This window comes from Tursiops truncatus, chromosome 2, assembly GCF_011762595.2.
Source record: "Tursiops truncatus isolate mTurTru1 chromosome 2, mTurTru1.mat.Y, whole genome shotgun sequence".
Classification (NCBI taxonomy): Eukaryota; Metazoa; Chordata; class Mammalia; order Artiodactyla; family Delphinidae; genus Tursiops; species Tursiops truncatus.
Genome location: NC_047035.1, coordinates 49,819,369 through 49,835,663, shown reverse-complemented (window position 1 = coordinate 49,835,663; position 16,295 = coordinate 49,819,369). Strand labels below are relative to the sequence as shown.

The following is a 16,295-nucleotide window of genomic DNA, read 5'->3' as shown; positions in this document are numbered from 1 at the left end:
CAGTTCTCCCAGCATTAAGAGTGTAATTATACATACTCTTTAAAAAGAGAATTGTAACTGATGGATTTGCCGTGTGTCTTTGAAGAATCTAGTTGAGATAAATAAATGGTAACACTACGGGAAAAGAATGAATTAAAATTGGATCCTCTGAGCCACTGCCTCAACTAGCCCTTCAACCTCAAAAGATGAAGAGAGGCTATTTGAGGTAAATCCCAAAGCCCACCTAGAATATGATGCTGAAACCTGTGATGAATATAGAATTGGGTTCTTCAAAAGATTCACATTAAATATGTAATCTAAACTGAAAAACTCTGCAGGGTTATTTGTTCTTAAATGCTCACAAATTACTACTGTAAACAAAGTTGATTATCATAATGCTATTAATGAAGCAGGATATATACTTTTCTTTTCTCCCTTTTAAACTGCCTTTGCCACAGGGAAGTACAAATGAGGTAAGTTAAATTTCTTGTTAAATTAAGAGCATGTATTTATAAACATTATGATATTCTTATTTTATAAACCAAGTAGCCATTAAAGGATATCTCAATGTACATTAAAAAATCTTTGGTGACTACAGCTCCTATGTTCTTCTAGCATTTACAATTTTAATTGTGATTTTTGGCAATGGTTTTAAAATACTTAACTTATTCTGGACATGATATATGATTTTATCTGCATATGAAACATAAGAATTGATTATCATGAATATTTTATGTTTTGTTTCCTGAATGTTTACAAAATTTCAAACTTCTTAAGCTCCAACATTGGGCATTTTGCTCTACTGCAGAGTGAAACAAGTACAGTTATGAATCTTCAGGAAACTTAACTACTGGAGAGTAAACGGAGCTACAATCTTTAGAAGTTGTTTTTAACTTTGGCTTCTGAGTTACCTATACCACTTTAAGGTTTCAGACCAGTATGCAGTGTAACTTTCCTGTAAATTAGTGTTCACTTCTCCCACTGCACATGTACAAAACTCCATATCTGAAGAAAAATCTAAGCTTCTAAGAAGGAATCACTTGTAACATAAGAAAAATTATCTCTGTGGAATCATTTAGGTCATTATCTTCAGGAAGCAAAACTGATCTTCAACAACTACAGAGATAGCACATAATTCCTCAGTTTCTGCTGTTATATATAACTAGATTATGTCCTCCAATCAAATACCAAGGATACATGTAATATTTACAAGTCACAAGGAATTATTTCATGTAAGATTCAGTAAAATAAATTCACTAAAAAGGTAAAAACAAATTTCAACTTTGTAAATCAAGTCTTAAGAAAAACATCTAAGCTTTTAAGAGAACATGGATTAAACTGAATGTGTTAGAATCATAATACAGTAGAACTAAGGTTGCACCAATATGCATTCATAGAATTGATGATAGTACAATTCAGACTTAAGAAAATCAAAAGAAAGTAGCCGTGCAGACTCAAAAACATAAAAATGAATGGAATTTCCTGGGGATTGATTACTATTTAAGGATATCAGGCTTTTATCCAACTTCTAAAAATATTCAGACTTTTTACAGACTTCAGAATTACATCAGATAAACTGGCCTTAACTGAGTGTTCATTATGTGAAAGTTAGAGGAGGTAATGAATCTTAGACACTAGCTGAGGGGAAAGAAAAGAACATAAAAATATTTATGGACACATAAAGCAATAAATTCCTGTGATTCAAACACTCTTAAACAGACAATGACAGAGGTAGTTTTAATGAAGACTCTCTGACGTAATGTTTCTGAATAACGTTTTGTAAGATATGAACTTACATATGGAATGGAAACAATGGCAAGAGAGCATGTTTGAGAGAGCCCAGTGTGGCAGGGGAGAGGGTAACACACCTGCTTATCTGCATGACCATAGCAGGAAATCATGGAGAATAAAAGTGGTCCCTTTTTGAAAAACCTATCAGGAAGCTCCAATAGCAAGTGGTCTACCTATGTATAATAAAGTAGCTATTGGCAGTCAGAAGTTATGAGCTCCTATAATTCCTCTAAAACTAATAATATTCACAGTATGAGTTTTCAACACACCCCTGGGGCACAGTGGTTAGGAAGCTCTGCTCCAAAAGGTGTGAAAGGTAAAAGAAAATGCAGTCTGAGGATAGAACATTTACCATGAAGATCGACCCACACATTGGACAGCTGAAAATACTTTTGTGTTCTAAGATAATAGCTATTAATGTATATCTCATACAGATTAATGATATAAGGATTCCAAATTTAGCATGCTAAATTTGATATCATACCATAAACTAATTACACTAAGAAGGAAAAAAGTTATATCTGTGTATTTATACAATGTTTTATAATCTTGATTCTTTTATTTCTAGGCTTTATACAAGCTTTATAGTGCAGCAGCAACCCACAGACATCTGTATCATCCAGCTTTTCCTGCACCAAAGTCAGAATCTACTGAACAATCAGAAAAGAAGAAAATTTAATCCAAAATTTCAAAAATACAGGTGTGCATGACCAAATTGTCAGTTAAATATTGTTTTCCATCTCCATGCAAACATTCAAAGTGCTTCCATCAGAACAGGGTAAAATACCAAGCACCTCTGAAGATTGCAAAATGGTTTAGTTCCTTTATTTCAGTGTTTAATAAGCAGATGTATGTATGCATGGTTTTATTTTGTTAACATGTACAGTTTCCTGATTTTGTCTTCAAATATGCTGTTATAATTTAAAGAATTTGTCTATTTATGATAACAGTACATGTGTTCTGCTTGAATTTACTAAATTCTACTACCGGGTTATAGTTAAACCATGTAGTAATATTACTCCACATTTGGATATGCTCATTTAATTTCTACAGAAGAATTTTTAAATTATTTCACACAGCCATTTGTTAAAACATAGCATCATAACTCAATAGGCTTGATTCAATCTATACCATCTTACATATACCATTAGCTCTTATTATAAAAGACATATAAGAGAGCTTTTCAGTTGCTTTATCAAAAACTATATATTGCTTTTCTATCATGATTTAATATAGAATATAAACCTCTTGATCAAAAATGCACAAAAAATCACTTTGTATATGTATTTGAGTTTCACTGCATTGTATATTTTTTCATTTGGTACACAAAGAAATGTATTCATCATAGGTTTATTCTTTTAACATGTGAACTATTATTAAAGTTTACTCTGGTTCCCAATATTAAAAACAACTGAATTTGGAAATGTTTGGGAGGTGATGATATAGAATGATGAAGATTTCTATCTCTTTTTTTAAATTCAAAATGCATTTTCTTTCATGTTGACACCATTACAAATTTAGGTTTCCATTTTAAGGAATGTACACTAAGCCCTTTTAGGTATCTTCCAATTCTTTTAAACCAGTGATTCTATATTGTTTTTATAATTACTAAAATCTGTAGTGGAATTTCATTGAGCTTACTTTCTAGAGGAAAAAAAAGTGTGGTAATGAAAAAAAAAGTAATGCCTCTTATCTGGGAGCTCTAAAACAGAGTAATTTCTAACTTTCTTAGAAATGGCTAAGCTTTAATTAAATAAAATGGTAATATTTAGTAAGGAGTAAAGAATGATTAAAACAGAAGAGTCTGTGAGAGTTCATAAGATATTTAAGCTCACATCTTAGGAAAGTCTGATCACATGCCCTGCAAAATAACTTTTCCCACTGATAACATTCCAACTAGTCTATTTTCATTTTGGAATACCCCTTTCATTATACTGCTTCCTTTGCCTATGGGCCTCTGAATGGAAAAATCGAATACATATAAGTGCTATGCATAAAACATGGACTCAAACGCAACACATTTAGTTTCCACAAAAATATATTTAATAAGCTTGTTATATAAAATCAAACATTTAACATTTTCAACATTTTATCAATAATTCAGATTCACTGATATCTAACTGGGAGTGCTTTATATTTTGGAAGATTACCTAAACTAAAAATTTATTTACATATTTACAACACATGTAAATATAACTGAAGAGCTATTTCAACAAGTTTTGAAATTCACAGAATTCTAGAGATTTATAGGCTAGACGTGCCATAAATTTGCCTGCAATCAAACGTACTGTGCTAATTATGAACAATGTCTTAATAACTATTAAACCAAAGGAAAAAAAACTGGGAGAGAAATACTGGGTTTTAAAGTTCTGTGACAAACTCTTAGAAGATAAAAGATATGTAGAATCAATTTAATGACCAAGATTTCTTAATGAATCCCTGATTGTCATTTTTGGCAGTTCAACCCAGTCTGTTGGGATGGCAACGTGCTATGCTGTTGAAAAGCCTCCACTGTCTCATCAGCACCATGTTACTAAATGCCATAAAAGCCCTGGTCCAAAGTAAGGAAGTACTGTAATGTTAGCAACTCTTGAGTGCTGTGCACACCTTTCCCACACAGGCCTTATACCTAAATTTATTCCTGAAACATTATAGACCCTTCACCCTTTCATACCAAAAAATACTTTCTCAACATGTTTTAAAAGGGTTCTTTACATTCGGGGGAGGGGGAGGGAAGGTGACTCCATACGTTACATATAAAAATTTATCACAATAAAGGTCCCAAATCCCATTTTATGTTTTGCACTATACAATGGTAATATTTAAACCATCCAGTTCCAGACAATATTCCACACTAAAGCAGTAAACATTTTTTTAAATACTGCATAGGTTATCTCTCTCGTTCTCTGTTTTCTGAAGAAAGGTACTGCTACTGTGAGAGTTTACCAACTGATCATTTCCTATTTAATATCTGGTTAAATGACATTTCTTGTTGCATTTGTCTCCATCGAGAATATTCAAAGCAGTTTCCAAATATACAGCATTTAGAAGTGTCTGCCATGTTGGCTCTTAAAATGATAAACTCATTTTTTTTCTCAATAAAAGAATATTTTTAATAACAAAATACATGTAAAATTAGAATTTTATAATTTCAAAAAAAGTAAGCTGCCTTTATTAACCAAAGTACTTGTTTGCAGTTTTTTTTTAATCTGTGAAAATATTTTAAAGCCCTTATAATAAAACTTAAATTTTATTTTTAAAAAATTAACTTAAAAATTCTTGCCATGTTGCTGGGCATACCACTGCTGTCTCTGCTTGCGATTTTCCAACTCCGTGAGAAGAGCCTGTCTGTAGGCTTCATACATTTTAACAATCTGTTCCAGTTCTTTCATGAAAAGCAACTTTAGCATTCCCTGGTATGTATCCAGGTCAGCCAGCTGGAAGAGTTCCCACTTCAGAATGTGGTCATATCTGTTTGAAAACACAATCAGACATATGTTCACAACATATTCATAAATATGTATTTATAACAATAAACTGTTCTATTTTTATAAATTTCAATTTTATTATAACTAAACGATAAATTTCAATTTAAAATAACTGAGTTTTTAACTGCTAGTTAAATACACTATTTTTTAGGGAGAGGAGAAAACTACTAATATTACTTCATTTCAATCTAAGTTTAAAAATACCCATTTCCATTCATCTTATGTATCAGTTATTCTAATATTAATACTAGATAATAATGAAGATTTCAAACCACTGTGGTTCTATAATTTCTGAAGAACATATTCCATGCTATTCATAAGTTCATCCAAAGTTAATTGTCAGGAAGGTAAGAATACTTTAGACCACATTGTTCCTGCAATGAATAATATAGAAAAATAGGCAAGATCATCTGTGTCATTAGTGTTGATAAAGCTTTTTGAGGCATACTGTTTACTACAGCAAACAAGGAACTAAACAGGTAGAGGAAAAGGAACCATCATTTGTGGGCTGAATAATCCTGAGGTTGAGTATACAATATAACAAACAAACAACAAAAAATACAGAAAAACTCAAGCAGAAAGGAAAGAATAAGCTGTTTTCAAAATGACAGAATAAACAGACTGTAGAAGACTGCACCATGTGGGGCCGGACTCACATAAGTTTTTATTTATATACAGTTCAGAAGGTGTTTAGTCCTTCTTCAATGGTAAGTAGATCACATACTGAGATGAAGTATACAACAAACTACTAAAGCAGTAATTTACACTTTGAATTGAAAGAGACCTGAAGACAGCGCTCTACTCCAATCTTCTCATTTTATAGATGAAACCTAAAGAGGCTATATACATATCTCTTGCAAAATTGTTTAGTGATTAAAAGATCAGAAAGGCAGAGAACTATATGGACTAAGGCACATCACAGTAATAGTTTTGAATGATAATACCTACTAAGACTAGAGAAAAAACTTGAACAAGTTTTTATAGAGCAAGGCATATACCTATATTAAAGTTATACTTCTCAAATCATATTGCACAACAGACATAATAGGAAGAACTTTAGTTGTAAATTCTAATAAATTTATTCTTAATAATCATTTATAACATTTCCTACCCATTTCCTACCCATTTCCTTTGTTTGGTAATTCATTTACCATCTTATTCCAAGGGGATCACGTAATATTTTTTAAAAAAGGGAAACAGTAAACAAATACAGAGCAGCCAGTATGAGCTACAGACTGTGCTTGGTATGTTGACATACATTTCTGAACAACCTGGTTATGTGTTCCAGGAATACCAAAAGCACAGCACAGTACACAAAAATCACAAGGTAAACGTATTTTGTTGGATCCCAAATTTACTAATTTACTTACTGAGCACTGCAAATTTACTAAAAGATATACTTGGCAGAAAGCTTTATATTCTCTTTAGTGGGAAACTCCAACTATTTGCCAACATATATTGGAGAAATACTACAAGAAATACTCAATGAGCCTCCATGAAGAAACAACTGCAAGGTATTTCCTAGAACCTCTGCCATTCATGTACCTTAAGATTTTATTTGCTTGAAACAAATTCATAACTCCTAACAAAAAACCTTAATCTTCCCAAGTCTGAATTCCATTGCTAAGGGGCATTTCAGCAATGTCTACTGATTCAAGATACATAAATTTATGCCAGGTAAACTGTAAGAACGTTAAAGCTCATTTATCATCTGGGACATTCTAGCAAGGAAAAGAAGGGAGAAGAATATGGTAATATTGATAAATATCAAACTTGTTTGTAACACATGAATATCATTCTGTATAAGCATTCAAGTTTTTTTAAAAAAGGAAAAAGAAAAAAGCTTCAGACAATTTTGACTTCCCAATCACAGCATTTAGCATCAAGAATAGAATTGTGTGTAGAAGCAAGAAAATCAGAATATTTAGTGAAAATACTTTGGGAAGAAGAAAAAGTACTCTAAGGAAAACCACAGATGAGAAAAGTATGCAATGTGTCCATTTCCATTCCAAATCCTTGCCCCTGCTGTTTCTATATAGTGACTTCCCTTCTGCTTATGCCTGCCATTTACTTTTCTTAAGAAAAGTATGTAATTCCCATTCTTTTCTTCTTAAGGAGCCAAATAATCTGCTTCAGTTTAACTTCTTAGCCACTACACTCTAAATATACAGGTAAATCATTCAGAAAATCGGCTGTTTACTCCAGTATCCTTTTCTCATAGCATCTCTCTTGCTGTATTTTTCCTACAGCAGTATTCTATTCAAACAGTACTTATAAATAACCCATATAAGCAAACAACAATTGCTGTAATGCTACCAAAAAACCTTGTTCACACTCCAGTGGATGCTGCCTTCAGGAGCCAAAAGTACTGCTATTCCAGCCCCGGGTATTGTAATGTAGCCCAAGTTCCCTGTGCCTGTCTTATGTAACAGTATGCCCATTCTTCCTTTCCTCCTACACCCAGAAGTGAGTCAGCAGTGATACTGCAGGATCACAGACACAGGGATAAAATAGAGTCTGTGCCACAATGCTGTTGGGGACTGGTGTTGGGGAATGGGGCGGGCATGAGGAATAATGGAAAGTAAACATGTTCCTGATGGTCTTTTTCCCGTTAAAGATTAAATCTTTTAATTTTATCCTATAGTTCAGCTTGCTTACAGGTGCATGATACGTTACAGACTTTTGAGAGAAAACTTAGAAACATACCTTTACTAAAATTAATAAATAATTTAGAACATTATCTGTTCTAAGTCAGTTCTGGAAGTACATGCAAAAATTATTTTGGTAAGTTACTGCTAGAGATAGAAATAAAGCATTTTAGAAAGCTAGATAATGTCAATTGTTTGTTAAACAAAAGGAAGAAAGAAGCTAATTTTTTGGATAAGTAATTGATTCTCCATTATCTAATTCATGGATAACAACTCACCTTCTGTTGATAGAACAATATTAACCATTTCCAATCCTCTTTAGAGACAAAAATTTAGTATCAACTAAAAGGTAGACCTAGACCTCTTGTTTTAAGCAGCAAAGAAGTACTTGCTCTCTTTTCTCACTGGCCCATTCTGGGAGGAGTTCTGATCTATTTGAAAAAAACTTAAGTTGCTAGTTTTCTAAAGTTCTATAGTTAGCTCACAGAGCCAGAGTTGAAAGGGACTGTAATCTTTAGGAGTCTGTTTCTTTTCATCAGAAGCAAAGAATTCCATTTAAGTACCATCTTTTTCCCCCAAGAAGGAAAGCTTTTTATGTTATTTCTTTCTAACAACGGCTATAGAGTAGAAATAACATAAAGAAGAAAGAATAACCCTACTCAATCTTATCAACTCCCAGAAATAACAAAGGTTAACAGTTAGGCACATATTCTTCCAGACTTAAGGAAATATAAATACATGCACATATTACATATGACTTAGGATCAGCATATGAACAAAGGCCACAGAGAGCAGTAGATCAAGTGGTATCAAGAGTGAAGGAAGAGAGGGAAAAAGGGAAGAAAAGTCCATCTGCTATCATTCCTCATCCTATTCCTACAGTATATGGATATTATCAGATAAAGAGGTTTCTGTAGGTTAGCTAAGACACCAAGCCATGCTTAATTTTATGGATGAATGTCTACGTAATTTCAAATAAACTAAAAACAAACTTCTGACAAGCACTGTTTATACTCTGTATAATATCTATAATTAAAACCATTTTAAAAATTACACTGACAAGGCTTAAATTTGACTTAGGAAAAAAAAAACTGATGATTTTAGACTACAACCCTCATAATATCATCTTGTCTCTCTGCATCAGGCCACACAGATCAACAGCCATGAATTTACAGACTGAAAAGATCAGAGGGAATGTAAGGGAATGTTATGTTGGCCAAGAATTAGCAAATAGTTCATAGTAAATGACCAGTGACTTTATAAGATTTAATTATTTTATTCGAAATTCATTGTACAATCATCTTAAACTTTCTAAAAACTCTTCTTTGGGCTATCTTGTGCTGATAGTTTTGGTTTTTGAAATACAAATGGAATATTAAGAGTAAGGCTGCAAAATGTCACCTTATATAATTGTTAACAGTACTGTACATGCAATTATTATGTGTAAAATACGTAGCAAAGTACCAGGAATTTAAATAGATACTTAGTAAGTGATAATTATTATTAAATAAGAAGTAGTAATGACAAAAGTTAAGAGTATGAACTTTGAAGTTAGAGAGAAAGGTTTGAAATCTACCACTTAATATTTGTGTGATCTTAGCAGAGTTTTTTTCAGCTGTAAAATAGGTTTTGGGAAGATTATATAACATATGTAAAAACTTAGCACAGTATGGTACAGGAAGCACTGGATTATCAATAACTACTTACTTTCAGACATCCCCTTTTCTGAAATCATAGCACTTTGTATATACCACTGTCACTGATCCTTACCGCACTGGATTATTGATCTGAGTACCTACTTCTGTTTTCCCAGAAGAGAGACGCTCTTTGAGGCAAATATTTCATTTATTCATGACTATATTCCAAGAACAGTGCCTACTATGGCACCCAACAAATATCCTCAATGAGCCTAGCAAACTCATAGCCATCTTTAAAAACTAGTGCATGGAGTTTCCTTTTGGTGCAGCTTTCTTTGCTCACTCATAATAGTAAGAAACCATTGTTAAGGGCTTACTCAAGTCAGCCACTGTGCCATTTGATTTAAAATGCATGATCAGGGACTTCCCTGGTGGTCCAGTGGCTGGGACTCCATGCTCCCAATGCAGGGGGCCCGGGTTCAATCCCTGGTCAGGGAACTAGATCCCGCATGCATGCCGCAACTAGAGTCTGCATGCCACAACTAAGACCCAGTGCAGCCAAAAATAAATAAATATTTAAGAAAAAAAAGCATGATCACTTTTAAGCCTCACCACACCAAGTAAAGTAGACAAGATTATTATCCCCTGTATTTCAGTAGAGGAAAAACACTTAGAACTAAGTTCAATAACTTGCCCAAGGTCATTCGGTAAGTAGGTGATGGAGACAGAAATCACGCTTTCCTTCCAGACAGTTTCCTTCCTGAGTGATCTTAACCACTATTCTATACCTTTACCCACAATAATAACAGTAACCATTTACTAAGCTCTCTCAATGTGCAAGACACTGTGATACATATTTTAGATGCATTATTTTATTGAATACTCAATAACCTTAAGAGAAGGTACTATTACTATCGCCAATTTACAGAAAACAAAACTAAGTTAAGCACCCTTCCCAGGGTAACAAAGCTATCAGTGAACACAGATCACCTCCTCGCAGAACTTGAGCCACCACACATACTATTTCCTCAACACCCTTGTGTCCCGCTTTGATTCACCTATGTACCTAGGACTTACCTGGTTCCTTCCTTTTATCACAGGTATTGCATCACTTATTTACAAGTTATTCTACCCCTATGAGAATGTAAGCTTTTTATTGCATCCCTGTAATAGCCTAGGTCTGCACACAATAGAAAGTGAAGATTCAATAAATATTTGTAAAACTTCTATTTCTAATCAATGACTTTTCAACTTTATAAGCTGTGATATCCCTTCTTTAAATAACAATGGGCTTTTAAATAATATTTTTAAAAATGGTGCTGTGTGCTTTAAGCAGCCCAGAGACTCCATTCAGGCTTCTACTCACCACTCAACAAAAATTTGTGCTGTAAATTCACTTACTTCACAGGGGCTCGAGCATAAACCTGAAGCCAATCAGGAATTTCTGCAGTATGATAAGGATTTGCAGGTACCAGAAGGGACTGATTTCTTTCAGTTTGCTGTGGCTGGTATGTGACAGGAGGAGGCTGATCATACCGAGGTACACTAAGAAGAAACAATCAATGTTCATTAGGATAAAGGCCCTAAATAAAACATGAAATAGAAGAATAATATTTTTTTTCAATGTGCCTCTTGCCCAAACTTCTACCACCTAAAAAACATAAGGATCTGGCTTTTTTTAAAACCATACTATAGGGGAAGTAAAATGCACCTTCTCTTGGAAACTTGTATGTCACTAGTGATGGATATAAAACTAAGCTAAATCTTTACATATTTTTAAGAGATTTCATCTGGCTGATATTTATTCTTTTCAAGGGCAACTTTAAAGAAGGTTATTAAAAAAGTCAGAGCTAAGTTATAATCTTTATACAGAGGCTTAAAACTAGAATCAAATTTTAGTAATAACTAGTAATTAGCTATAAATTTATACTGGAAAAGTTGATAATTTTTCTCAAAATAAGAATGGATATTTTCTTTCTCCTTTAGGCTGAAAAGGGGGTTTGGAACAGGTACTACAGTAGGAGTGAGTACTGTGCTTGAAATATCCACGTAACTATACTATTTCCTTTCTACTTTTACCACCTTAAGAGAGCATATGGGAGTTAGGGTTGATTAGAACCTGTTTTTAGAACCTGTTTTAAGTCAGAGACTTAAAAAAAAAAAAAAGACCATGCTTTTAATTAGTTCTAACAGCCTATAAGTTGGGGGAGGGGGGAAGGAAAGAACAGCAAGGTGGGGTAAGGGCTCTTAATGGGAAGATGCTAAGGAAAGCACTGACCCACTTGAAGGTTAAAGACTGAATTCCCGGAGACCATAATGGCCTATTCCAGACTTGGAGATAAAACTGGAAGAGCCTGCCTCCAAACATAAAGGTTTATGTGTGTATCAGGAAAGATCATTCCAATACTAAACCAGGACTCAAGTAACTGTTGGATTAGACTGTAGTTAACAATTTAAAGATCAATGTGCAAATGGCACTGAATTTTATCTTCAACTCTTCTTTCATAAGTAGGTGCAAAGTGAAATATTCCTTGATAGCACAACTGGGAGGTGGGAAAGAACTGAGGCTTCGAAGTCAGATACACCCTGGGGGGTGTGCGGGTTAACCTCAGTTTGGCCAATTACAAGCTGCACGAATGTAAGCGAAACTGCTTCACTTCTCTAAACCTTAGCCTTTTTATTTGTAAAACCAGAATAAATTCATACCAAAAATGACTCTTCTAAGGATTAAATGACGTAATATATGTCAAGAGTTCTGTATAAGGATTAGCATAATACAGACAACCAAACAGATGCTAATACTACCTATCTGAGCTTAAGGAAGGTGTTTATTCTCTCCTGCTTAAAGTCTACAGAGTTGCTAAGAGAAGCAAATTAACTAATTGTGAAAATGCTTTGTAAACTATAAAATTCTATAATAATATTCAATATAAAATTAATGATGATAAACAGAAAACTAGGCTCAATATACTCTCAAATCTGGTTATATGGATCAGAAAGCCTCTGAGATCCAGTGACAGCAAACTGTAACCACGTTTTGTTGGGGGTTTTTAGGGTTTTGTGGGTTTTTTTGCATTTCTATCATTTATTCATTCAACAAAACATCTACCTGTGTGTGTGTCTCTGTGTTTGGTGCCGGGGACACAGCAGGAATACGTGGAACTCATCCCTGCCCTTGGGTAAGGGCTGTGATCAGGTGGGAGGGAGGCTACAAATTACCCCTATGTCACAGGCCGGCAAATTGAAGCCAGGGAGAGCAGCAGCTTGCCTGAGATGGTAAGGAGAGCAGGCAAAGGGGCCAGAGCCCAACACAGGCAGAGAGTCTGACTTGGTTCTTTTGAAGGGATGACAACCTCACTTGCTCAATGAACACTGAGTGCCACTAAATGGAATCACTGGAAAAAAACTTTTTCAAACTTGAATTAAAAATCCAAATATGTAAAATGATTAAAACAGCACAATAATGACAAAGCTTAGTTTTCTGGGTGATAATATTAAAATGTAGGGACTTCACTGGTGTTGCAATGGTTAAGTCCGCCTGCCAATGCAGGGGACATGGATTCGAGCCCTGGTCCGGGAAGATCCCACATGCCATGGAGCAACTAAGCCTGTGCGCCACAACTACTGAGCCCGCGTGCCTAAAGCCCGTGCTCCACAACAAGAGAAGCCACCACAATGAGAAGCCCGCACAGTGCAATGAAGAGTATCCCCCGCTCACTGCAAATAGAGGAAGCCCACGCACAGCAACGAAGACCCAATGCAGCCAAAAATAAATAAATAAAATAGATAATCTTCACTTTCTTGTGTGGCAACAGTTAAAAAACATAAAATATCTGTAAATTGAATAAAATCAGCAAAACAAAATTCAAAATATATTCTGACACATTAGAAGGTAGATGTGTATTTTTTATAGAAATTTAAATGTAAAGAGGCAGATATTCTATTTATTTACTTTAATTTCTGGGTATCTTTAACAAAAGCATTCTGGCATATTAAAGCAGAATCTGATCATAAGAATATTGATCCTGTTTTTGAGGTTTGTTTAAAAGTTGTTTTTTAATTATTAAAGTCATTCATTACTAAATATAAGTCCAGAGGAAAAAATCTCATAAGCTGTGAAAAATAAAGTTTTCAAATCAAACTTCAGGACATCTTTCTCTGATGAAAATATGAGTTCAAAATCTTTGATGAAATATGAGTTCAAAATCTAACTTTAGACAATTTCAAAACAAAGAGTTAAGATAAAGTTGATAGTCTACCTCGGAGCACAGGGATGCCTATATTGAGCCTTTTTATTTGTGTGATCTACATAATAGGTTCCAAATTCTGATGACTCAACTCGCTCCCATCCTGGAGGAAGTCCTTCTCGCTCAAGAGGATGGCTCCAATGAGTTGTATTTGTGTTGTGATCTATGTAATATTTCCTCCCTCTCATTGTCCAGTCCACAGACCAGCCAGGAGGAAGGGGTAAATCTTCAGAACCATGGTTAGTTAAATTTCCTAAAGATGTAGCAGCAACTCTCCCAATACCTGAGAAGAAAGAGAAAAAGAGAAGAAATAGGACAATTATTCATAGCCAAAAAATATGCCATATGAAAAACACTTACAAAATTAACTATCCCAATCGTACTCTTCCTGTTAAAAAAAATCATGATTTTACTGTTGCAAATAAAATTTTTCATAAAACTAGCCAGTGTTACTATTATTTAATTACAAAAGAAGAGAGAAACTAGGCTCCCTCTTTGAAATCAGGCTTTTTTGGTTGATGCTTCCATCACCAGGCCATACAAATATTTAACTACTAACAAAGCTAATAAGTAAATATTATACGTATACTGCTTAAGAAAAAGTGAGGAACAGAAAAATTCACCTCATTCAAGATTTAAGATTTGACATTTCATCTAAAACAGCAAAAATGAACTTATAAAACTATTCCCAGTTTGTAATTTCTTAAAAATAACCTGGCTGTACCATAAAACTATTAAGTAAGTTTACCAAGATAACACAGTATAAAGTCAACATACAAAAATCAATTTAATATCTCTATACTAACAACAATTAAAAATAAGTTATACCACTTAGCTCCCAAAAATTAAATATTTACACATCAATCTAACAAAAAAAATTGTGAGATCTGTATGCTGACAACTACAAAACAATGACGAAAGAAATGAAATGGGTGTGGTCAAGATGATGGAATAAGAAGACCCTAAGCTTGCTTCTTCCCTTGGGCGCACCAAAATTACAACTATTTACAGAGGAACTATTGATGAGAAAGACTAGAAACCAGCAGAAAAGATCTTCTACAACTAAAAATACAAAGAAGGAACCACAACAAGACTTACAGGAAAGGTGGAAACACAGTATGGTCAAGAACCTTACCCCCACGTGGGCGACCCACAAACAGGAGGATAATTACAACTGTAGAGATTCTCCCCAAGAAGCAAGGGGGCCCAGGTCCCACACTGGGTTCCCCAACCCAGGGGTCCTACACCAGGAAGGACCTTGTCCAGGAAGACAAGCCCCCAGAACCTTTGTCTTTGTAGGCCAGCAGGGCTCACTTTCAGGAGAGCTGGAGGGCTGTGAGAAATAAAGACTCCACTCTTAAAGGGCACACACAAAACCTCACACACTCCGGGACCCAGGGCAGAAGCAATAATTTTAAAGAAGCTTGGGTCAGACCCACCTGCTAATCTTAGAGAGCCTCCCAGAGAGGCAGGAGGAAACTGGAGCTGACCCTGGGGACACAGACACTTGTGGCAGACATTTTGGGAGCTTCTTCTACCACCACAAAGACACTGGGTGCTGGCAAGCACTGTTTTGGAATTCTCCCTCTAACTTATTAGCACCAGAACCTGGTCTTGCCCACCAGCCTATGGGCACCAGTATTGGGACACAACAGGTCAAGCCAAGCAATTAGCCCAGCTGGGACACAGCCCCACTCACCAGCAGGCCATCTGCCTTAAAACCCCCTGTGACCGCAGCCACTCCAGGATATGCCCCTGTTCACCAGACGGCCTAGTACCAAGACCCACACACCAGGGCACCAGCACTAGTCCAATCCCCAGGACCCCGCAGCCAGATAACTCAGAACCTGGCTCCAACCACGAGTGGGCAGGCACTGGCTTCAGAACCCCCTGGGACCTGAACCTGCCCACCAGCAAGCTGACAAACAACTCTAGGACCCCCAGGGCCCTGTAGTCAGAGACCCCAGGACCTAGCTCCGCTCACCAGTGAGTTGGCACTAGTCCCAGAACCTGGTTTCACCAACTGGTCGGTGGGCACCAGCCCCTGGATCCCCTGAGCCCCGGCCCCATCTGCCAGCAGGCAGACATCAGCCCTAGGACCACCACAGCCCTGCAGCCTGGCTTGTCAGGACCCAACCCACCCACCAGCAGGATGGCACCAGCCCCAGGACCCCCTGGGCCCTGGCACCATCCACCAGCAGGCCAAAACCAGATCTGGGACACCTTAAGCCAATTTAGGCAGCCAACCTGGGATCTGGTCCCACCAACCAGTGGTCCAACACAAGCTCCAGGACTGCCAGGACCATGCCGACAGCTGTATAAGGAACCAGCCCCACCCACCTGCAGGCCAACACCAGCTCCAGGACCCCACAGGGCCCTATATCCAGGGACCCTGGGACATGGCTCTGCCCAACAGAAAACCAAGTATAAAGCTATTAGGAAGGTTGAAAGACAAAAGTAATAAAATCATCTATATCCACAATAAGAAGTTAAGGGATACACAAA

General features: G+C 35.9%; 2 protein-coding genes across 5 annotated transcripts in view; one reads left to right on the top strand and one right to left on the bottom strand.

Annotated features, from left to right (window-relative positions):
* ATL1 (atlastin GTPase 1) overlaps positions 1-3,208 on the top strand; it is a 78,367-nt gene extending 75,159 nt beyond the window's left edge. For all 4 annotated transcript variants that reach the window (XM_073800498.1, XM_019923925.3, XM_073800497.1 and 1 more), the window contains one exon: positions 2,339-3,208. In XM_073800498.1, coding sequence (XP_073656599.1) covers positions 2,339-2,449 — 111 coding nt within the window. In that variant the 3' untranslated portion in view covers positions 2,450-3,208. The remainder of the gene's footprint in view (positions 1-2,338) is intronic.
* A 582-nt stretch (positions 3,209-3,790) lies between these two features.
* The window catches only part of SAV1 (salvador family WW domain containing protein 1), a 29,273-nt gene continuing 16,768 nt past the window's right edge, over positions 3,791-16,295 (bottom strand). Inside the window, exons 3-5 of the mRNA XM_019923926.3 lie at positions 13,803-14,073; positions 10,945-11,088; positions 3,791-5,241 (exon numbers count right to left, since the gene is read on the bottom strand). Of these exons, the coding sequence (XP_019779485.1) occupies positions 5,040-5,241; positions 10,945-11,088; positions 13,803-14,073 (617 nt within the window). The 3' untranslated portion in view covers positions 3,791-5,039. The remainder of the gene's footprint in view (positions 5,242-10,944; positions 11,089-13,802; positions 14,074-16,295) is intronic.